The sequence below is a fragment of the Motacilla alba genome, chromosome 10 (genome assembly GCF_015832195.1).
Source record: "Motacilla alba alba isolate MOTALB_02 chromosome 10, Motacilla_alba_V1.0_pri, whole genome shotgun sequence".
NCBI lineage: Eukaryota > Metazoa > Chordata > Aves > Passeriformes > Motacillidae > Motacilla > Motacilla alba.
Window position 1 is genome coordinate 8,136,975 of NC_052025.1, and position 23,212 is coordinate 8,160,186.

Here is a 23,212-nt window from a genome sequence, read left to right on the forward strand (position 1 = left end):
TAAAGAGGCTGTACTGATTCCAACAGTCAATGAAAGATTCTCAGATGCTCATAACTGAGCTGAGTCATTCAATAGGACAAGCAATGAAAATGCCCTCGCCAAATCCCAGGTAGATGATAATCCTGGCTTTCTCAATAATCAAGTCATAATGCTTTTGAATGCCTGCCTCTATGAAGAAACTACAGCTTAAGAGTGACCTCTACAGGATTTTCACAGCACTCTGTGACTGCAGTCCCAGGGCCTGCCTTGGGAACTTTTTCCAAGTATATTTTTTTGAAATCAGTATACAAGCTTCAACATACAAACCAACATTCTCTCCAAGTAGCAGCCTGAAATAACCAAAAATCTGAATTTACATCTTGTAAACACACAATTAGAGTTCCTGTTCCAGATTTACACTATGTTTCTAGATATGAGAATGATGTAAGGACATAAAATATTCTGCTAATTCAACATATCAAAAAAACAAAGCAAACAAAATCCAGAACGCAACTAGTGCAGAGGTTATATTTAGAAATTCTTTTGGCCAAGTAGTAAAGAAGTAAATTTTGTTAAAAAAAAAAAAAAGAAAAGGAAAAAGAAAGAAAGGGGGGGAAAAAGGAAAAAAAAAAAGGAAAAAAGGCAGACTATGTTGTAGCTTACAAGAAACTGAAGTAGTCCACAGTCACTCTGTAAAAAGATATGTATTCCAACTGATGTATTAACAGGAATCATGCAGATTACACCCAAAAACAATTTACCAAGTTTAATCAAAGACAATGCATTTAAAAAATAAATTAGACAATCAAAGAGCATACTATTGGTATAATTTCTAGTCCTCCTTTTCATAGAGTTTCTTATTCACACTGCTTCGCTTTTTTTACTTTATTCTTGCATAAATTTTAGGATTAATCTTTTCAGACACAGTTCATTAGACTATTTAAAGAGTAAGATGTTAAGCTAAATTATGTTTGTGACCTTATTTGGAGATAGACCACGTCATATGGATTGATTGATAATCTTAGCAAAATCTATCTCATTGTATTATATCTGGAAGTAATGTGTGGTGATGTATTATTTGAAGTTCACTTTCAATTTCTACCCTCATTTACACTACATTCATATATACAGAAATAGAAATAGTTTCCATCTTCATATGCACTAAAAATAAAGGCAGACAACCTTTGCTAGGAAGGTAAAAAATGCTGTGAAGGCCTGGATTTTATTAAAATTTACATTGTGCATTGGTCAAGGCTGATGTGCTGCAGAGCTGTAACACACAGGCTCTAGTACAGACCCTGAAGGAGTACTTCCTTCTTTAGTTCTGCAATCCGCATGTGGATCGCCATTAGCTACTGAAACTGCTCATCCACCTCCCTGTGGGATGTGGTTCTTACTTACCAGTAACAATTACCAGTATCAATTGTGGAAATGGTCTGGTGATGAATAGGCATTTAGGATTCTATAGAAAAATTGCTATTTGATGGTGTATTTCAGGAACTCAGGAGAAATGACAGGAACTTAGAGAGAAATAGAATGGCTGGAATGCTGGACCTTACTCTGTAACTCACCAAATGGCAATGCAAAGTAGATATCTAGTAAGATCTCATGAGAAGTTGGTGTTTTTGTGCCTTGAATCTCACTTCCATTTTTTATTACTTCAGAATGCAATCTCCACCAGGAACCTGGCCCTTCCTAGGAAAAACAAGTTATGGAAATTACCTGGGCAGGATTTATAGCATCATGCACTTTTTACTGAACAAAGTTTCCCCTAAGTCAAGCAGGAGCTCCTTTATAACACCATTTTAGTATTTTCCAGCTTTTGTTGATGTACTAGCTAGGACTTCAAGTTTTCTCAGTCATCAAATTAAAAATATAACACTTGCACAACAATATAGACAAATAGACATTAAGGTTGTCCGATGAGTAAGACAAAACAAATATGAATATTGAAAATTACTTTTATGAACAGAGATTTTCCAGTTCAGCTTTGAACTGGTGCCAAACAAGTACAGTCTAGCAAGACTGAAACAATCTAAGTTAATAACCAAGCCAAAAAAGAGCTTCTAAAGTAACACTCCCTTGTAGGTTATTTCTGAGTTATAAAGCCTAGAACAGAACTGCAGGGTTAAGACCCGGAAGATAAATTACTAAGAATGTTCCACAGTGGACTAATTATAAAAGAAGTTTTAGAAGATCTGAAGAAATTAAGAAACAATCTCTTATCTTGCATCTTTGTTTGTTTAAAGTTTCAGTATTTACAAGCAAGCCACAACCTCTATGTCAGCAAGTTGTAACTCAGCAACAGCTTGGGCAGCAGAGCAGAACAACTTGCCCTGGGGCTTGAAATGGCACTTGGCAGCTGTGATACAGAGCCTTTTCTAATTTAAGCAGGAATGACTTTCTTCCTCTGCTTCCATTTTCTGAGAAGAATCATTGAAATGTCAGTTCAATGTATATATTAATATCTATTAGCTCCTGTAAAGAAATGGCTATAGAATCCGATGAGAGATACTGCATAAAGTTATTCTCTGATTTTCTTACCTTTACCCCATCTTCAATTGCCTTTTTTATAAGTATTAAAGAAGGCAAACAATTTTTATTTGCAAGGATTAATTTAATCTTCTTTAATTCACAGTTACTCCTTTAAAAACAGCCTCTAGGGACTATGCATATGAAAGCATATTTATGATTGGGAGAATTGTGGATTATTAGAATAGGATACCTCTTACCTTTTCCAAATTTTATAGATTTTTGCAGCAGTTACAGTTTGATTCAGTATTTCCACACTCCCCAAAACCTTTTTTTCTATTTTATAAAATAAGAACTCCTTACTGAAAGCAAGTATAGTCATTCTGGTGGCCAAGTGACTATGGTGGATACATAACTCCTGTATTGACCCAGTTTCCCCACTCACCCTTTTCTTTGTCCTCACTGTACTATTAATTTTTTTCTGTAGCACCACAGGGCATATTTCTGTTTTCCTCTCTGAGACCATGGTCAATTCCCATGAGAAAGAGAACAAAAGTATTTTGCTCATTTTAATACAGATTTACCCAAGGTCATGAAATCAAGAGCCAGATCATGGAACTTAAAATTATTTCATTCTAATCATATAAGCCAAACATGCCTGCTTATCTAATTTCTCCTAAGTTCTGCTGAACCTAACTCACCTTCTGTGTTATACCTGGTCCAGGATCTGAGCCATGGTATATGGCTGATGCATACCAGTTGTCACTTTGAGAGCCACATGTACATTATGCCTTAATATTACAACTGAAGCAAAAGAGTTAGAAGTATGCATTGATCACAAATGTTGTTATCTAGGGAGTCCAAGAATGGGAAATTTATTGGATTTTACTCAGTGCTTTATATTTCCACAGAAAGTCAACTTACATCTGTTGCATATTCCACAGTGGTAAGGGGAATCCATAAAACTCCTAAAATGCTATCCCAGAGCAAGCCTTTCTTCCACAGCTCTATAATGAAGCCCTTTCCATCAGCATGGATTTCACTATAAAGAATGAATTTAGAGATCATTAAAATGAAAATGTAATCTCAACTGCTCAGCAATCTATCAAAGCAATTTATTCTTATCTTCTTACAGCAGATAGAGAGGTGGGGGTTTTTCAGTATACTTGTAAAATACAATCTAGCAGGATGAACACAAATGTTAGACTGAACAAGCCAATCTCAAATCTTATTGTTCAGGATTGTCCTTACAAAATGATGAACACAGTTCTGCTGGAGCAACAGAAAAATACCTCTCAACTTCAAAAGCTGCAGATCCAGACTCTATTTTAGTTGCAATTAAAGGATATGTGCATTTTATTACTAGCTGGTTTTGACCAAAAAATACCATACCACAACCATATTTTGCAAGAATTCAAAATTAAGTTTTATCAGGCCATGTCACTCCCTCATGACATTGAATTAATATTAAGAGAGAGTTCATTTCCTCAGGGAATGCTCCCCATTACAGACCAGTTCTGTAAATGTGAACAATATAATAAAGTAGGTATTGGTGTCTCTGCTGGACTCATTTTATGCAATCTACGTTAATTTTAAGTAGTAAAACTCATCTTCAACTTATTTGTGTGGGGTACCACAAAGCATTACTGTGTACTTAAAGTCATCAGGAAACGAACAAATGAGATCAGAGAATGGCAGGTGCCACCTCTGGGACAGCTACTTAAATCATCACATCGCTCTCTAAAATCATCCTGCATCAAGGCCTAATTTTCTGCTGTACTTGCTTTATGCAATTGAATAGATGTATTGAATTTATGTTTTATTCAGCTTTTCTCTTTACAAATATGTTACCAAAGACCAATTGCACATTTTTATGTTCTAGTATTTTTTGGGCCACAGCCTTTAAACTGACAACTGAATAGTGAAACTGCAGACTGAAAGGTTAGGTAGTATGCAACTTTAAAAATGCAAGCTGGTAATATCTGCAAGCAATGGAACATAATTTTTACTGGCAGACATGGAGTGAGAGTCCTTAAGATAATGAACTATGGTATACTTATCAAAATCTAGATAAATATATTTGTAAATACTTGTTTATAATTGCTTTTCAAAGTCTGCTGTGCTGTATAGATGAGTAGGCAGCAGATGGAGCTACAGCAACCTCATAACTCAATTGCTACAAAGGTTGTTTTCTATTGTTCGGTAATGAGGATAATGCAAACGAAGAAAATAATCTTAATAAATTGGTCATTTTTAATGATGCCATGGAACACTTATTTACATATAATATGAGCAAAAGCATTTACACAAGAGCAAATCAAATGCTTTAAATATTAGTATAACACACTCCTCAGGAAAATTTAGAGGTTAAGTTACACATACTCACTTTAAAATATTTTTAATTGCCTCCTGCCTGAAAGGTAACGGACAGGGCAAGTGCTGAAGTTTAACTGATCTACTTCCTGAGAAATTTTTATGCTGTCATCCAATCCATGCCCAATGGTTCATAGAACTATTATGTCTAAATCTGTAGTTCTGAAATAATCATCATAGCAAAGTGTTATCATAGAGCAGTGATTCCTCTACACTGAAACATAACTATCTTTTCTACAAGTGAACAAAAATCTGTTTGTGTGACGATCAGTTTGAGTTCTTTATTGTCTCATTCCTTGTATTCCTAAAACATTATATGAAATGAAATTTGGAGACAAATTCTTCCCCTTGTTGACTGCTGGCCTTGATCTGCCATGTGGCTTGCAAAATTAATTTCAGTTGTGTTCCCCAGAATTAGTCTGGCACCTTCTCTCTGAGCTGATACTTTTCCCTTGCTTTTGTGCTCTGTACCTGACCTCACAAACACTAAATTGTTCTACCCTATACAAATACAGCAAAGATACAACAAAATCAATTGATAAGAATTCCCTTTTACTTACAACATGAAGTCTTGTTCCCAGCAAGGCTCCCTTCCTCTTCTAGCTATTGTAGTGCTTTTTAAATTCTGGACTTTTAAAACAACATATGTTTTAGATGTGTCTGAAAAACAAATAACCAGCACATTAAACCCCATTTTAGTTCCTTCCAGAAGATGAAAACACAACCATATGGCATCAAGGGTTTAACTCACACCTCACACACACCTCCACTGGTGTGGGTTAAATATGTGGATGTGAACAAGGAAATTCTTACTAGTTTTAGTAGGACTATGACAGGAAAACCTCTGCCCATGACACGTGGGAGAGAATATAATCCTAAATGTGAATATTTTAAAGATCAGCTTCAAGACACAGCTTTTTACTGTTCATCAATCTCTCTGGCAGCTCTCACAGGAAACCAGTGCACACTCCTTTTCTGCAAATCAGAATTTTTTTTTTTGCCTTTTAATTGATACAATAATACTGGGGACGGGCTAACTGGCTTTTATGTCCAATTAAGGCAAGACCATAGACTTGTAACATGTAATTCAGTTGTTGTGCATGAATTGAGTTTTGTGTGTATATGCAGCAGCAAAATGGGTTTCAGGTGCAGCCCCATATGAACTCATAGATTTTTATAAATGCCTCTGTAAAGGCAGAGTGTGAGTATTCATAAAATCAGACCTCATAAGCAAAAAGAATAAAACTTTTAAAATTCCAAAGTGGTTGAAAATATCACTGACAGAAAAAAGCAAAAGAACTGAGGGAAAGCTCTATCCTGCAGGGCCTGACACAGGAATCTAAGGCTGCAAAGGCACATTCTATCATCTCAGTGAACATGGCTTTCTAGTTTGCGTGCATGTAACACATCCTTCACTACCCTCCAGCATCCTTGGCAGGGATTAACATTGAAACATGACTGAAAAAAAGACATTTTTAATACAAGCACTGCCGAAATACATATATACAAGACATAGCCAAGAACAGAATTTGTGAACTGTCTGTATTACCAGAGGTCAATCAAACACAGAGCTGGAGGGAAGCTGTCAGTGTCTACAATAGATCACTGAGTAAGTTGTATCAAATTACACTGCACTTAACAAAAGGTGTGAAGGACAAGCATCGGCTATGTACATCCCGGATGTAGATCTTATTATTAGGACCGATTATAATATTTGACCAAAGAACTAAAGATATCATGTAACGGAAATTTTTTTTTTAATAAAAAAAGTCAACAGTGCCCAATGTTATCTATTTATTTTCTAAAACTCAGTGGACCAGTCTTCTCAAACATGACTTTGTTTTTATACTGAAAAAATGTGACAAAGTCAATATGAATTTAGGAGTCTGGTAACTTATGTGTGAGAAACAGCATCAACAAGGCATGGTTCACACACCATCATTCTGTGTAACTGAGGCAAACAAAACAAAAATTTGCAAAATCTTTTGTAGTTGCATAACTTTTTTATAGTTGGGAGAACTTGCAACTCAAAGAAATTTTCAGAAGAACTCTAAATTGCTTGGCTGAAAAATAGCAATCTACCATGTTTAACTTCAGCCATTTAGAGCACGCATGTAAATTAAAGCTACAATACCAGCTTCCCTCATAAATAAAAGGAATCTCCTTTAAATGAAGCCATAAATTACAAGGTAGAAACTTAAACCCACAATTTTAGTGGTAATCTGTTTCATTGTTGCATTATTTCATATTCAATTCTAATTTTCCATTTGTAAGTTTCACGTGTTTTTCATGTGCCACACCAGATGATCAGACCTAATCACCTGGTATCCTTTTGCAGCTCCTTTTCTAGCAAGAAAAATAAAAAAATAATCTTGGACTGCCTGCATTATAGTGTTGTCTGAAACTCTGCCATCTCCTTTTTAAATTAGCTACTTCTCCAGTAGTTCCTTGGCCTCTTCTCTGGATCTAAATCTTACCCTTCAGTGCTTTTTGACTAATCCACCCTCTTTAAATGCCATGAGTTAAGTCAAATAAGAAAATGTAGATACTCCACCTTTTAAATAACTGAGTATGTAACCTCCTTTAAGAATATTCCACCTTTTAAATAACTGAATATGTAACCTCCTTGAAGAATAACACTGTCAAGGGTGAATATCATTACAATACCCTCGCACTGGAGAGGAGCTGTCAATTTTCCTACATGATAAGAAGTTTTGTTTTGTTTGTAATGGCACAAAGCCATTATTGCAGCTTCCAACCCTTTACCTGTCAAAACCTGGAGGCACATAATGCAATTTTTATGAAAAGAAATAGGGCAGGATATCCACCTGCTCATACTTTCAGCTTTCAATCCAAAACAGAAGAGAGCAGCTTACACAAAGGAGTAAATAAACTACAGGAGAATAACAGAGTTTTGAGAAATGTCAGCATTTCAAGACTGCTCTCACTCATCACCTACAAAAGGAAACATCACCAATTATCAGAGACTATACCACTCAAACTTCATTGCCAGTATTTATGGCATTAACAAGACTTCAACAGCATTTAAAGGAAAATTATAGTTATATTTTATCAAATGATTTTGATAATCATGTTCTGTAAATTATCACTTCTTGAGTACTAATATAATATAACATTATAACATTTTTTATTGCATTAGGATCTCAATGAAAGAGAAAAGACTTTTCAGTCTATGCTTTGCATACATATTTCATAGCCTGTTGTTAGAAGAACTAGCAGTTCTACCTGTATCCATTTAGGTGACATTTCTTTAATCCAGAGAACTTTAAACAATTTTAATTAGCTTACATCTATTAGCCAGACATCTACTGGCAATTTTTGCTGCACTGATTAAGTTGTATATCAGCTTTTGCTGAGACATAGTAATTACAAACTTCTTGAAGGCCTTAAATTCGCAGTGTACTTATGTGCAAGAAACCTCTGGCTGTGTTTGGACTTTCTTTTCCACCACGGCTGTCTGGGTCATGGAGACAGACTGGTGTAGACCTGGGCAGCTTGGTTTTGCTCACATTTATTGCCTAGGGTATACACCTGGTCACTACAACTCTCCATCAGTGTCTCCTGTCTCTATTTCCTCATCTGGAAAATTCAGACACCTTCTCTTCTCCACACTGGCTAAGCTGAAGTACTGTAATCTCCTTATTTAAAAAAAGTTTCTATTGACCAATTTAGGTCATCAAATTATGTAAAAATTTGCTGTAGTTGAAATATATTTTAAATATCACTAGCTTGCATACAATAACATCTCATAATTTAAAATTACAAATTATCTCATCTCACAACCTTGGTTTTTAATTTGATCTTTAAAATATATGCATAATTCTTTACACATTTATTTTGTACTATACTGTTGATCCAAGGTGTCAAAGTAGTCCCAAGCTTAAAAGATTCTTTGGTGTGATACAGAACCCTATACCTAAGAAGGAAAAACATAAAGCAGAAATTGAAGACGGAACTAGACTTACCAGTTGTTTTATCCAACCTTCCTTTTTTCACTGTATCAAAAAAAAAAAAAAAAAATCAAACAAACCATATTATTAGTTTCAGATAATACTTTAACACAGTTTTCCAACAAGTTTTATGAAAATTAAAATCTAAGGGATTTATGTGGTATAAAAAAACTCAACCAAAAATGAAAACAAGTACTTAAAAAAGTGGGAAGATAACATGACTGCTTGGAATTCTTTGGGAAAAAAGATATGAGAAAACTGTTTGTACTTTACAGGAACTTAATAAACACAGAGGGCAGAATGGAGGTCAGGTGTCCAGGAAGGGTATTATATTTATTATTCATCACCTCATAATGTCAGTCCTTAATTCTTCCCCATAATAGTCCCAGAAGACTATATATAATCTAAAATAACTCTATCATTTTACAATGAATCCTTTATTACAGTGTATTTATTCTACCCAGAAAGGACATACTTGAGTAAACACCTTACCAAATAAAAAGTGAACATTTCAAATTCTGATTTTACTCAACAACTTAAAGTTCCACATTATGATATCTCCTCCATTAATGAAAAATGCTCTGAAGCTAACAGGATTGTGATTCAGGTAGTCATAGGTATGAAAATTTAACCTGGTCAGAATTTTGTATCAAGTATCTGACTAATAAAGTTTAAAAAATTTAGTCTTTTAAACAATATTAAATATTCTTTCAATTTCCCTGCCAAGTCAATACATGCACCACAGTTCAGTATAATCTAAATGAAGCCTCTCTGTAGTCCTACAATAATTAAACCTGCTCTATGAATATATTCATGTATGTATACGTCATATACTTTATTGCTATACTTAGGACCTAGTAATTGCCAATAAAACAAAATTATGAGTCCTCTACTTTACACTGTAAAGGTTCCCAAGAGATTGCCATTGTTTTCCAATATCCTTTCCATTTGCTTAATCACATGTACCTTCCTATTACTTATTCTTGCTTTCATCTCTCCCTAAATATCCCTAAGAACTCTATGGAACTGCACCACACTTAACAAAAATGTCTGTCAGCCTGAATAATTCCATCACATCTCATGCTCAGGAAACTTTCAAAGCAAATGCTGAGGGGCCTAAGTATTGCTAAGCTACAGAGGCCAAACACTGCAGCAATTCAACTGCTCTATGAGAGAGCACAATTTACATACTTCCCTTGGAGGAAGTACTGCAAGAAATATTCTCATCAACATAAAAGAGCAACACACAACTGCACACTCTGAAGTTACTTCTCATAGCTACGTACTAAATACTTGTCACATGGATGAAGGAGCTTGATAAGAAAAACCTACCTTTTACAGAGAGAAGTTCCATTCCAGCGGAATAATATTTTAAAGACCACACATTGAAATTCAGGCTTTTTTTTTTTAATACAAAAGGAAAAGAAATAGTTTGGCTTGAATTAAATTACTCTTCTGCTGCTGCTCCCTCACTGCATGTGTGTTTCACTTTTGCAGCACGCTCCTCCCATGGCTCACATGGAGGGAAGCCAATCAACTGATGGAGCAGAGATGACAAATTGCTTCTCCCTCTTTACACACAGACATGGAAGAGGAAAGGAGAAATATTACAACTGCTTCCTTACCCTCATTTCCTCAGCTTCTATCTGCTGTATGCAGCTGTCTCTAGTCTAAACACATTTCCGAATGCCATCTTTTCCAGAAGTAACAACATCAGTGCAACTATTTTATTAAGAACATACTCTTGGAGCCCTTAAGCTTTGATTTTGATACTTGCAAAGCAGCCAGTTTGGAATACAGAAAGTTTAAGGCTTTTTTCTTTAACTGCAGAGCCACAGAGAACACTTTCTATGCTATATCTAAGCGAAAGTAATTTTATAAAATAGTAGAAAGAAACATTGCACAAACAATTGAATTTTATTATACTTAATGAATTTCTCATTCTGTTGCAGCATTTCATAACATAATAAACATTCTCATGAAATTTTAAAACATTTTACAACTATTCAAATTATTGTACTCAACAAAAACCATGCTGTTTATGACTACTTGTTCACATTATATTGTGTTGTGGTTTTTTTTGTTTGCTTTTGTTTTTTGTTTCTAATTGTGGTTAACCGTATATATATTTCCACAGACCCAAAATATTTTACTTTGTAAATTTTTGAGTCTCCATCATATTATAACTGAAGTCTGAGGTGTCGAATTCAAGTAGAGGAGTGTCCTTGGATCAGAGGGGAATTCAGGAGGGGCTGTCTGCAGTTAAAAGAAACTGGGTCTCGAAGATGGCCCACCTCAAAACACAGGCGAGAGCTCAGATTGTTGAGCCAGGCTGTGAGAAAGCTTGGGGAGGTGGGGTGGGTTTAATCAATGTTTATAAAAACCTGACGAGAGGTGTAAAAAAGACTGACTCTTCTGATTATTATCTAGTAACAGGTGAACAGGCCAGGGGCACAAACTGGAGCTCACAGAAACCTCTTTTTTTTTTTTACTGTGAGAGTAGTTTAACACTAAAATAGGCTGCCCAGAAAGGCTGTGGAGTTTTTTTGCCCTTGGTAATATCCCAGACATGACTGAATCCAATCCTGAGCAACCTGCTCTTGCTGACCCAGTTTTAAGCAACGATGTTGGACTAGATGATATTGAGAGTTTCCTTACCTGTGATTCTGTGATAGTCCACAAGGTAAAATTGTTAAAAGTGACACTGAAGTAAATTTAATTCAGGAGATTATGAAAGCTTACAGTCTCTATACATAATGTGTGTGTAGGTTTTTTCCCTCCATGGAGATGTCATAAGATGTACTTATGTTGTTTCAGAGTCATGCTACTATGCTGTAATGCGAAGTTATTAACCTATTACATTTTGGTCTTGTGTTTTAAATTAATATATTTGCATATCTCTCTTCTGAGTTGTGTTCTGAACAAGTCTCCCACAGCCAACTGATAGTCTTAGAGACAGGTTTCCACCTTATGCAAACAATGGAGCTCTAGTGAAGTTACCAAAGCTAGTCTGGTACACACAGGATGAGGCACTGATGCCAAGGCTGCATTTGGATCCCATGAAAAACAATATTTACTTGGAACAAAAACCTAATCATTGCCTAGTAAGGTTAGGTAAGTAGAATTGACAGTAAACCTTAGCATGAATCAGACTTACACAGGTGCATCTCTGTATCCATCTGGAACTGTGCAAACCTGGCTCTTCCTTTCTTCCATGCCCATTCTCAGATACCAGGGCCCATCATATGGAATGCTGATTTCTTCCTTCAATCCTTGGATTGAGGCTTCAACTGTGGTCATTATTGTTCATTTACTTTACTGTGATGCCATGATTGTTTTTTACATAAGCAATTAAGAAAGATGTTACGATTTTATGGTAAGAAATAGGAAGAGAATACCTGAACATAGACAGAAGGTCACTGTGGACTGGGAACAGGGCATGCACGAATGCTCTTTCATTTGGAAAAAGCATTTATTATATTTAACAAAAGAATAGTGAGGAGCACTGTGCTGGAACAAGCTGTCAAGATGGTGTTTGGCTAAAGGGCATAAGAGTAGAAGCCGCAGGACAAAATCCATGCTTCAGTAACTCAAGTACTTACCCTATCACTCTGCCATGCCTTCCCCAAGGTTTTCCCCCTTCCAATATTACAGTTATTATTTAATGCCTGATATAGCACTTCAGTCCTATATGTTGACTTCAGTTAAAAGGTCCTAACACCACAGACCTATATGTAGAATCAAGAATTTAGAAAAATAAAAAAGAAAAAAAAAGAGCAAAATTAATTGTTTACATTACATTTTTCAACTAAACTATTTTAAAACTGCTTATGGTTTCAGTTCACTATTCCATAGAAGAGAGTAATTAGGTATAATGCTGTTTTTAAGGACGTCTGTTATTAGATGTTTCACTCCGATGATTCACCTATTTGGCATTAAAACTACATATTGTTCTTTTCAGGAAGTTTCTCCTCTACAGGATACTTGAAATGCAATAATTAAGTCATGAACTCAGATTCCAATATGTTATTTTCTAAAAGGAAAAGAGAGCACATTTGAATACTGATTGCAAAAAAATGTGGAAGACAACCTCCCAGCTTTCACAGGAAAATGAAAACATAGCTTATTGTTGTTTCAAGATATTTCAGTTATTGAGGAGAGAATATCTTAAAAAACCCTGGTGAGAAAAAAAAATTCCAAATTTAAATCCTTACTACAAATACAGAGTGTAGGAACAGTCTCCTTGTATACCCTACATTTTTGTCTGAGGCCATCATGAAGCTCTCTTCTCTTGGCTAATTTTATGCTGACCCATGTTTGGTTTTAAAGAACTTAGGGCCTTGGAATACCAATATTTTAACTATCTTTTTTTCTGAAATTCTTCCCTTGAGGAGAAAGCAAATATGCTCCTTTGCAAATTAATTCAGAGAGTGAATTTTTCAGCTGACCAAAATTCATCAGAACCTCCTTAACACTTGCCCATGAAGAAATATGCCAGCCACCTGAGAAGAGTGGGTCATGAAATGTTTTCTTTGCATTCCCCTTGAAGCCAGTTACTGGCTTAAAATAAAAACTAGTGGGAGAAGATTTTTGTCTGGCATGAGAAAAAAATGACACACTCTTCTGATCAAATTCAAAGATAAATAGCTATATTATCATTATGTGATCCTTATGACACAGAAACCTGAAACTCATGAACAGGAATTCAACCAGCAAAGCAAGAAAAAAAAATCACTTTTCCCAGGCAGTTCATTTCTACCTTTCAAAAATATAGATTCTGCATTCCCAGGTGTGTACTATAATTTTCAGTAGACTTCATAAGTGATAAAAGATAGAAATAATGAACTCTGTAACAAAATATGCTATCAAGAGATACATCATCAAAGCGACAGGATAAGCAGAAAATCAATCAGTTGATTTCTGACCCTGAAATACCATGAGCAATATTGAAGATAGGAGCTACAAATTAGATCAGTTTTGTCCTTGCCTCCAAAAGATAGAAACAACTATGTATTCTGGGCTTCACAAGAATCACCTGGATAAACGAGTTCAAAGCACTCCATTGACCCTTTTCCAAGAGGAAACATATGAAGGGCCCTCCTTCAAAATGTTATGTGTTATTAAATATCAAGAATATAAATCTTATTGAAGCACCTGTTATTAATCTCCTAAACTGTACTGAAGTCAAGCCACAGCAATAAAAAATCCTAAACTTTTAACACAAACAAAAATACAAGAACTTGTCATAGATTCATATTCTACTTGTCATATTTGTGACAGTCACAGGAGATAATAGGCTTTTAGACTACAAATAAACTTATCGCACAAGTTTGTTACTATATTGCAGAAAAGTGGTATTCAAACTAAAAATAAGTGTCTCAAATTTAGAATTTTGCATAATTGAATATTTACAGGCATTGAGAAGCCCATATAATTTTTATTTTGGTCCTAAACTTTTAGAAATAAATAGATTATTCATTCATTAACCTTAAGGGTTTTGTGCACAAATTTTCTATGTCACTTCAAATCTTTCCTTCCTTGACTTAAATTTGAAAAATACTCAGAAAACTACCACTTATCTGTCTTTTGCAAATAGTGTTGGAATTAGTTTCTGTACAGTGGTTTTGGATTATCTAATCAAGAATGCATTGAAAATAAACATTTTTCATATTTTGCATAAGTAGAAACTGAATATGTACAAACCTGTCACTGTACCACTACCCTAACCAGGCAGAGGATCACCTATTCATACAGTATGTGATTATGGTCCTTAAATTTGGGGACAGTTCTGTCCCCACTGCGGCCTGTCTCTTCAGTGATGCAGGCATCTGGACCACTGACCTCATATGGCCCAGAAAGCATTGATCCCTTTGTGCACCACGGCAGCTCAGAAAAAGTGACCTTAAATAATGCAAGGAAAAACAAATCTTGTAAAAATATGTGTTTTCTTTTTTACAATTTATTATAAGTTAACCAAGATTTTCTGAAGTTTTCATTTTGTTGTTAGCATTGCTACTCATTGGTATGATTTACGTAAAATTGCTTGCTGTCACACAAAAACTGTGTTTGTGTTAATAAAGAAGGAATAAGTTTCAAAAGAATCTCAGTTTATCAGAGGCCAAATCAAGCATTTGTGCTCAGTAACTGATTGTCAGCTTGTTCCCTATGAAAGGAAATGTTTTCCAGTCTCTTTCATTGCTGCTCCATGCGCTCTCACCTACCTTCTTGACTGCTTTTATTTTACATTTAGGGACACCTAGTGGCTTGTGTCTGATTTGCTCTGGAAAGCAGCAATGACTTCATATTTCCAAATCAGCTTTGTGGGTTTCCAAATCTTACGTAGCTATTAAACCATAGCATAGTAAACAGTTAACTTCACAAAAGAAATTACAAAAACACAGAACTCTATTTCAAGGTACACATGAAAACTTTGAGACAACAACAACAAAAATGTATCCCTTTGTTCATTCTTCTTGAAATTCATACCCAGGGAGTAAACTTGTCTATTTCCTTTTAATACCATAGAAAATGAATCTTAATTATTTTTCCAGAAACTTAAATTTTATTCATTATGTGCACTAGATTTATTACTTTGGCCTCCACATCTTGTCCTAGTCATCTCAAATAGATGTCATTTTTCATTGTTCCATGCCTGTTTGTACACATGCATTCCTTTGAACTTTTGATTTAATGGAATGCTTGAACCTAACCAGCTGTCTTGGTGTCAGTAGTACGGCTCTGTATGTGAAAAAAGGTGGCAGAACAAAGCCCCTACCAAAAAAGTTAGGTAAGCTCAGTAATTCTTTCCTCTCCAATCTTAAATGAGAAAAAAAGTCCCTAAGCAAACAAACAGTTTGAGTTTGACTACTCAGATACTTAGCAGAATTTTTTCTAACCCAGTTAACCCACAAAATCTTATGAGTTTACTATTAGTTACATCTGCTGCAAATTTCACAAACCTTTTCTTAATGCTTTCAAAAATGCTCAATTCCTGGGATACTCAATGAATGCTTTTAATCTACATCAGCTCTGTACCCATATTTTTACAATCACAATCCTCTCTTCAGCTTACTTTAAAAATATTTACATTAAAAAGAAGCCATGAAACCATAGCAAAAAACCAAAAAACCAAAAAAACCCCAAAACAAAACAAAACAAAAACCTGAGGCTTCTTTATTTCCTGGGTCTGTTAAATAAATACATAGGAAATTTTTAAATTAATATTTTAAAGTACCCATAATAGCTCAGCATTTTCAGTCTTTTATTTAAAAAAAATTACATTATACCCTAAAGCCACCTTAAATACATACTTACAAGAAATCCAAATATTTCCCATCCTGTTTCTATAGAAAAACAATAGATCATATCTTTCTTTTGGATTCTCATGTCCCACAAAAGTATTAAGCAAGGAACTCTTAGAAACAAATATATGTGGTCTTACAGGATCAAGAATACCAGAAAAGGCATGATTATGGTCCTTACAATAAGACATTTTAAAAATTGGGAAAAGTTCTTACAGAAATTCCCTTATATTTTTCCCCCCTTCCACACTTCTCCTCAGAAAAGCACAAAGAATGAATGATAAATCCATTTTATACATACAATATTGCAAGGCAAAAGTGTGAAGTGAGGAAGCATAGCAAGGAAAAAGCGCTCAAAAATATTTACGAGAACAACAAAACAAGGAGGTGACTTCTGCGAGCTCCGAATGCCGTAGAGCTGCAACTGAACAATAACCAGTCCCGTTTTGCAGGCCGAGCAGAGAGAATGAATTGGGGTTTCACCTTCCTCCCTGCTTGCACTTCGCTCCCTCTCGTGGCTAAAACTGACCATGACAGTCCTTGGTAATTACAATAAATAAACAAACCCGTATTTATTATGCATTTTAAAATGAATAACGTTGTGAACCTACCCCTTTGACGGATCTAGTGTCTACAGTTTTATCATTTTCAGGGAAAAACTCAAACAGAAACTACAATTTGTAAATACAACAGGAAAATGATTAGTATGTTGAATTCTGTATTACCTAACATTGCCTGGCTTCATTTCCACAATGTAACAAGTACAGGGCTTATCTCAATCTTTTATCTGACAGCAATTTGTGAAATTACATTTATTCTCATAAAGGTTTGCTGATTTAATCAACAGCATTTTCCAGAAATTTAGCCAATGGTAAACACACCCATAGCTTATCTTTGCAAAACAATACCTCCACTGCCATGAAATGTGACATTTTTTCATCAATATTTCATCACATTATACATAAGATAATACAATAAAATCTCACTACTTGACAACTATCCAGTAATGCAATCTAAGCTAATGCTGTTTCAAATTTCAGTATGTGATGTCGGTCAACAATGTTGTTAACCACTAATTGCTCTTATTCATCTCAGAAACCTGCCTTGATTGCTAATTGAGGCCAGATAAATATTTCAGTTTATCGAAATTGCTTTGCCACCCATTCAGATAAAGAGAAAAATCTTTAAAAGAAGATGAAGAGAAGAAAACTAGAGAAATTAATTATTGGGTGATTATGACAATAAAAACAGAGACTGAAATGAATATATCATCTGAATGATTAATAAAATAGTGAGTGAATGTTATTTTTTGTGAGAAGTAGGAATGTACAGGTACCTATATGACCCCAGATCATAAGAAACAGGCCCGGTTTTTCATATTTGTATCCGATTTTTTCAAAGTTTTGAAGTGCTTTTCATTAATAGTTGTCAAAGCTTTCCACAATGGAAGTAAATATAATGTTTTATTAAATTAGAGATGGGAAAAGTAAACCACTGATGGGCAAATGTGCAAATGCTACACAGTGTTTCCCAAGTATAAGAACACTCAAGTCTGCAGTGAAACATTGCATTTCTGAATCAAGCAACAGTTCATCAAGCCAAAATAAAAATTCTCCAACAAAAGAATCTGAAAAATACTTTTCCAAACCAAAACTTCACCTTACACATTCTGTTATGGAGAATTATGTTTGGATAGAATGAGATGAAGTGGTGTGCAGACCAAAAATTAAGAAAAGAACTAGAATTCTTTTCTATGAGGGTGGTGAAACACTGGAAGAGGCTGCTCAGAGAAGCTGTGGATGCTCCATCCCTGAAAGGACTCAAGGCCCAGTTGAAAGGTGCTCTGAGCAACCTGTTCTAGTGGAAGTCATCCTTGCCCATGGCAGGGGTTTGGAACTAGCTGGTCTTTAGGGCTTCCTCCAAGGCCAACCGTTCTAGGATTGTATGAAATATATTTCTATGGTATTAAAGTATACTACTCTTATGGAGTGAGTTGTTTTCCCAAGACAACAACTACCTTGCTGAAAGACAAAATAGAAATCACACAGTTTTGTGACCCTGTCTGAGCAGAAGATGCAATTAAGGTCTTTGGTGTGACCTTCCCTTTGTGTCAAATTGTTCTAAAACGTATGTGACAGTTTGTGTTATGGAAACCTCCATGTATCAATGATTAAGGAGTAGCTGTCAAAATAATTTATTTAGGTTCACAGGCAAAATTCATGACTCACATGAAGTGTCAAAAAGCACAAGCAATATCTAGTTTATCTGTTAGGTTACTTGGTCTCATACAATTATTTCACATTCTTGATAGCATTTTTTGACTCCAAAAACTTCAGCTGAGGTTCCAGTTATCACTATTGCCTTTAAAGGGCTAGTGTTCACCGTTTGTGAGGAAAATAGTATTAAGGTTCCTAAAGTAAGCTGACTTCTACAGTCTCATTTTGCTTTCAATATGATTGTTACTAAAATTTCCATAAGCAAGCCCAGAAAAAGAAGTATATTTGTAAGTTTTCAACTGGCATACCATATTTCAATACCAAGTATTCAATACTTAGCCTGATGCAGTTTAATCAAATATCACCCTTTACATTAAAGCTCTATTTTCATGACTTATAACTTGTCTACATAAAATGATTCATATGGTGAAGCAATTTAAGAAGTCTCATCTTCAAAGTTTTTCATTTTATTGAATTAAAAATATTTTGAAATCCAAACCACAGAAGTGCTAGGAAAAAAGTTTGCAAGAAATATGTTTCAAAGAATTACAAACTTTACATGCTTTTGTCTTTATTTATTGCATTCACTTACCTATAAAACATAACCTATTGATGCAGACTGTAATCACATTAGCATACTTGAGAACATTACTGTTTAAGTCAAGGCAGATATCTTCGGGAAATAGTCTTGATGTAAGTCAATTCAATAATACTAAAATAAAATATTGCATACTCTAGCTACTACATTCATTATATTAAAAAAGGAAAACTATAGGCAATAAAACTATAGTTAAATCTTTTGACATCCTTCTAATTCCCTGTGGATTTTCGGCAAACAAATGTAGGAAGACATAATTTTAGAGAATAGAATGTTTTTTTTTTAATGTAGTGAGTCTCATGATGTTGTTTGTAGCCCTAGATGTGACTGTGACTAAGGACGTGCGTAGTTAAGATGAACTCACCTGTGCACTACACAGCACGTTCAGCTCCGCTCCTCACGAGAATCTCCTGCAGGTCTAATCTTCTCCGGGACTGACTTTGGAACAAAAAAGAAAAAGACTGAACATACATTGCGTTTCACGTTCTTACAGTATTCATTCGGCGCAGTTTATGAATTATTTTCAAACAGAAACTTACAAGACGCATCCTGGCCGATACACAGCCCTCACGCCGCCAGGTGCTCACGCAGCGCGCTGGGTGAGGGCCCTCGAGCTCCCTCAGCTGCTGCTGGTCCCACACCTGCGGGAAATCACACCCCACCCGCCTCCTGCCAGCGGAAATGTTCTTTTCACCGTACTTAAGGCAGGGCGGGCAAAGGAGAAGATTCCTGCGTCTCATCGCTCCGTGGGGCAGCTTTGAGGGGCGGGCTGGGCCCCCTGCCCATCCCGCGGGGTGCGGCCCCGTGAGGGGAGCGCGGCGGCCGCAGCCTGGCTTTTCCCTACGCCCTTTTTCTCCAGCCCGTGTTTCGCCCCGAGCAGCCGGGGCAGGGAGCAGCCGCGGGAGCTCGCCGGGCTGAGGGCGGCGGTGCCGCTTGGGGAGCGCCAGCCGGATCCGGCCCGTGCCGGGTGTTGCCGCTCCCGAGCGGGATAAAACCTGTCCCGGCTGTTTCCTCGTCCCTTCAGCACCTTCGCTGCCCCGTGCGCACTGCCTGGGAACCGCTGGAGGTAAGGGCAGCTCCCGGCAGCTGCCCTTCATCCCCTCTCTTTCCTGCCAGGGGCAGCTGCCCTTCTTCCCCTCTCTTTCCTGCCGGGGGCAGCTGCCCTTCTTCCCCTCTCTTTCCTGCTGGGGGCAGCTGCCCTTCTTCCCCTCTTTTTCCTCCCGGGCCTGCAGCCCTTCATCCCCTGCCGCGGCAGCTGCCCCTCATCCCGCTGGGGATGCCCTGTGCGACAGCGTAAGGCTCCTCTTCCCCAGGTCAGGTTTGGCAATAGTGGGTTCCTCAGGGCAGTTTTAGTGAGAAGCCTTTTTAGCCGGTGCAGTGCTTATTCTTTCTTATTTGGGCAAATTTCACCGGTTTCTGGGAAATTTTGTTGGTTGGCTGCACGTGTAGTATCGGCTTTGTAACTTTCAGTCTGGTATGTGATGTTAGATGTCTGTTTCTTCTGTTCATAGGTAGCTGAGTGAATTACACAGATTCCATCAGTTGCCTAGGCATGTATTTGTTCCCTGGATTTATTAGAGAAAACTAGTACTGTGAGAACATATACAGTGCAAAATGCTAGCTTGCTGAAGTGTGGAAATGCTTTTGTGCTATTTTGGTGCTCCATTATTGAGTATTCCTTACTGGGTATATGTAAAGCATTAGCATACAAATTTTTTCTTCCAGCAGTCTCGTTTTCCCTTGCAAATGTGGGATTTTTTGAGACTTGCTCAATTAAAAGTCAATTAGAATGGCTCACTTAGAGTCTTGGGGCATTTCTGTGATGATTCTTTTTCTAGTTGGTGCTAGAAATTGTAGTAGTTGTCTTAGTATATAATGACATTTCAAAATGTCAGTGATGTCCCCAGTACAGAACAATCGTCTTCTTGGGATTACTCATTGCAAAAATGGCTGTTCTGTTGAAGTAGGTCTGCTCAAAAGGTTTGTGTCAGTAGGATTGATTACATGACATTAAGGGTTTTTTTGTTGTTTAAAGACTTTTCAATGCTAGAGTTTAAAGTTTGCAGTCAAGAAAACTGCAATCCATGCATTGCAATGTATTGAGTAAGTTTTGAACTTCAATCCTGCTTCATCATAAACAGTGACTTTTTACTGAAGCAGGTAAGCTGTGTCTATAACAAGTCATTCAGAGTTGTTTACACTAAACAGCTGTATGACCTGTAGCAAAGAACACTGTAGAGAGATCTGTTTGTTGATCGAGAGTATCCAAGGAGTAAAATTGACAAAAAAGTAGCTTGTCAGAGTTTAGAAATCCTCACTATGATGCAATTGCTTACACCACTGATTAATGATTATTACATGTGAGTTGAAAAAACAAGGGCTGGTGAAATGTTCTGGTTGTTTTGTTTTAGCTGTCTGATTCCAATTTTGTTTGTTATTTAAACATCCTGGAGTACAGTGTAGCTGAACCAAAAACATCACCTTTCTATGATCAACAGGGCTTTTTGTCTTAAATGAATTCAAGGTCACTTATGGAAGATGAAATTATTGACTTAAAACTTTGATTCATATTCCCTGCCTGTCAGTTTGAGATCCTTGTGAATTTTGATTTTAGCTTTCATGTGTCTTTACTTTTCCAGATTGTATGGTTTTTTGTGTTATAACAGCGTAGATAAAGATGAATTTTGTCATTATAGCTCATTCTATAATGAACTAGCCATAATTTGTGATATTCCATAAAAATGCAAGTCAATCAAAGCTTTTGTCATTTACAGGTGAATTTGCTTACATCTGTGGGATATTTTGACACAGTCTCAAAGTTTGTCACTCTCTACACTTTTGAAGTTTTGGATGTCATAACCTTGGAGATGACATTACCGTAGTAGGCCCTTTGATTCACATGGGATTATGTTGGGATGGTTGACTCTTTAAAGGGCATAAATACATTTCTGCTCAATAAGCAATTTATAAGTAAGAAAATGTAAGGAGCTGTTGCTTTACTAGCATAAGGAGGGAGCACTTTCTTGCAGGGAAAATTGTTATTATCAATGAACCCTGGCATGACAGAATGTGTGTAAAACTGAGGGTAAAATATTTGAATAAGATGCAATTTCATAAAAATCAAAGCTTACACTCTGCAGAGACTGTTGTCTTTCCTGTAAGAATGGATGTGTGATTATCCTAAAAGCTGATGGAAAATCTGCTGCTGCAAAGCATTTCACTGTTTGGATGTGAGTAGCTCCACTGGCGATGACTTAAGGTGAAACTTTTTCCATGCTTGATGCTTTAGGAGTGACAGATAACTCACAGGGGTGTGGTTCTGCATAGAGCCTAAGCAAGGTTTCATTTTCTGGACATATGCATTCTTGTAGTTGACAGGACATTCAGACACCATATTTCAGACAGTAAATGTGGGGTTTTTTTTTCTTTAAGAGATGATGTCTTATATAGCTCTGCATGCATATTTGCATAATATATTTTTTTTATTAAACTTAGTTTATATACTTGATATATGGGATTTAAAACCAAGTTTGCTAGCTCACATGCATTGATTTTTGTCTAGCATGTTTAAACAGCTATTACGTTGTTGAAGCCTTTAATGACCATTGGAGAAAGTGGAAAATCATATTTTTGGACACACTTTTGATTTATCTACTTAGCAAAAAAAAACATGCTGTGATATTTTTCTGGGGAGCTTAATATAATTTAACTGTTTATGAGGTAAAAAAAGAACGTCAAGGAAGTGAAGATGGTTTTACTGTATCTTATGACAGTGTGGAAAGCACAAATGTTGAGTTGCTCTGTTTTCAACTGCCCCATTTTCCAGCTTAGGTGCAACATAAACTATCTTAATTAATATTGTGTCACCAAAAGGTTTTGAGACGGCCAATTGAATTCTGCCAAGATAGAGTCTTTTGATGAAAACATATCTTTATTGATTGTAGAAGAAGAAAATCATTCTTAAAATGAAATCCAGAGAAAAAAAGTCATATCCCTCAGAGAAGATTTCTGAGTGGCAGGTTGAGATTAACATCATAAAATTGAATTTGTGCTGCAAACCTTTGATGTAATCAGCAGCTGGGAGATGGTGTTGCCCTTACTGTGCTCCTTCTGATTGTGGTGAATTATTGTGTGGAATGAAATAAGTGTTTCTTGTGTCACTCGTTCAAGAAATACAAACAAGGTATTACCAGGTGCTTCTTGCTAGTTAAAATGGGTTGTATCGATTGCTGGTCCCAGTGCCCTGCTCCCTCAGACTGCAGGAGCAGGACATCCCCATCCCCAGGGAGCTGTGGGTGTCAC

General features: G+C 36.3%; 2 protein-coding genes across 14 annotated transcripts in view; one reads left to right on the forward strand and one right to left on the reverse strand.

The window, feature by feature from the left end:
* Nucleotides 1-515: 515 nt before the first annotated feature.
* On the reverse strand, nucleotides 516-19,591 carry LOC119705142 (protein unc-13 homolog A-like). 4 transcript variants are annotated; one of them, XM_038147230.1, is made up of 9 exons: nucleotides 19,450-19,591; nucleotides 19,275-19,348; nucleotides 12,398-12,523; nucleotides 11,953-12,085; nucleotides 10,128-10,366; nucleotides 8,811-8,840; nucleotides 5,385-5,484; nucleotides 3,376-3,493; nucleotides 516-1,674 (listed from the first exon to the last, which is right to left on the reverse strand). In XM_038147230.1, the coding sequence occupies exons 5-9, from the start codon at nucleotides 10,147-10,149 to the stop codon at nucleotides 1,501-1,503; spliced, it is 444 nt and encodes a 147-aa protein (XP_038003158.1). In that variant the 5' UTR covers nucleotides 10,150-10,366; nucleotides 11,953-12,085; nucleotides 12,398-12,523; nucleotides 19,275-19,348; nucleotides 19,450-19,591; the 3' UTR covers nucleotides 516-1,500. The 4 variants fall into 4 exon arrangements, with proteins under 4 accessions (XP_038003158.1, XP_038003160.1, XP_038003159.1 ...); XM_038147232.1 differs by having other exon boundaries at nucleotides 19,275-19,344; nucleotides 19,450-19,582; XM_038147231.1 differs by having other exon boundaries at nucleotides 19,275-19,371; nucleotides 19,450-19,570.
* A 270-nt stretch (nucleotides 19,592-19,861) lies between these two features.
* Nucleotides 19,862-23,212, forward strand: part of WDR72 (WD repeat domain 72) — a 102,446-nt gene continuing 99,095 nt past the window's right edge. For 6 of the 10 annotated variants that reach the window (XR_005258155.1, XM_038147218.1, XM_038147225.1 and 3 more), the window contains exon 1: nucleotides 19,915-19,976. The gene's annotated coding sequence lies outside the window, so the exon portion shown is untranslated. Of the gene's footprint in view, nucleotides 19,977-19,999; nucleotides 20,224-23,212 lie in introns of those variants that run through there. The other 4 variants (XM_038147220.1, XM_038147221.1, XM_038147229.1 and 1 more) reach the window with 3 other exon arrangements.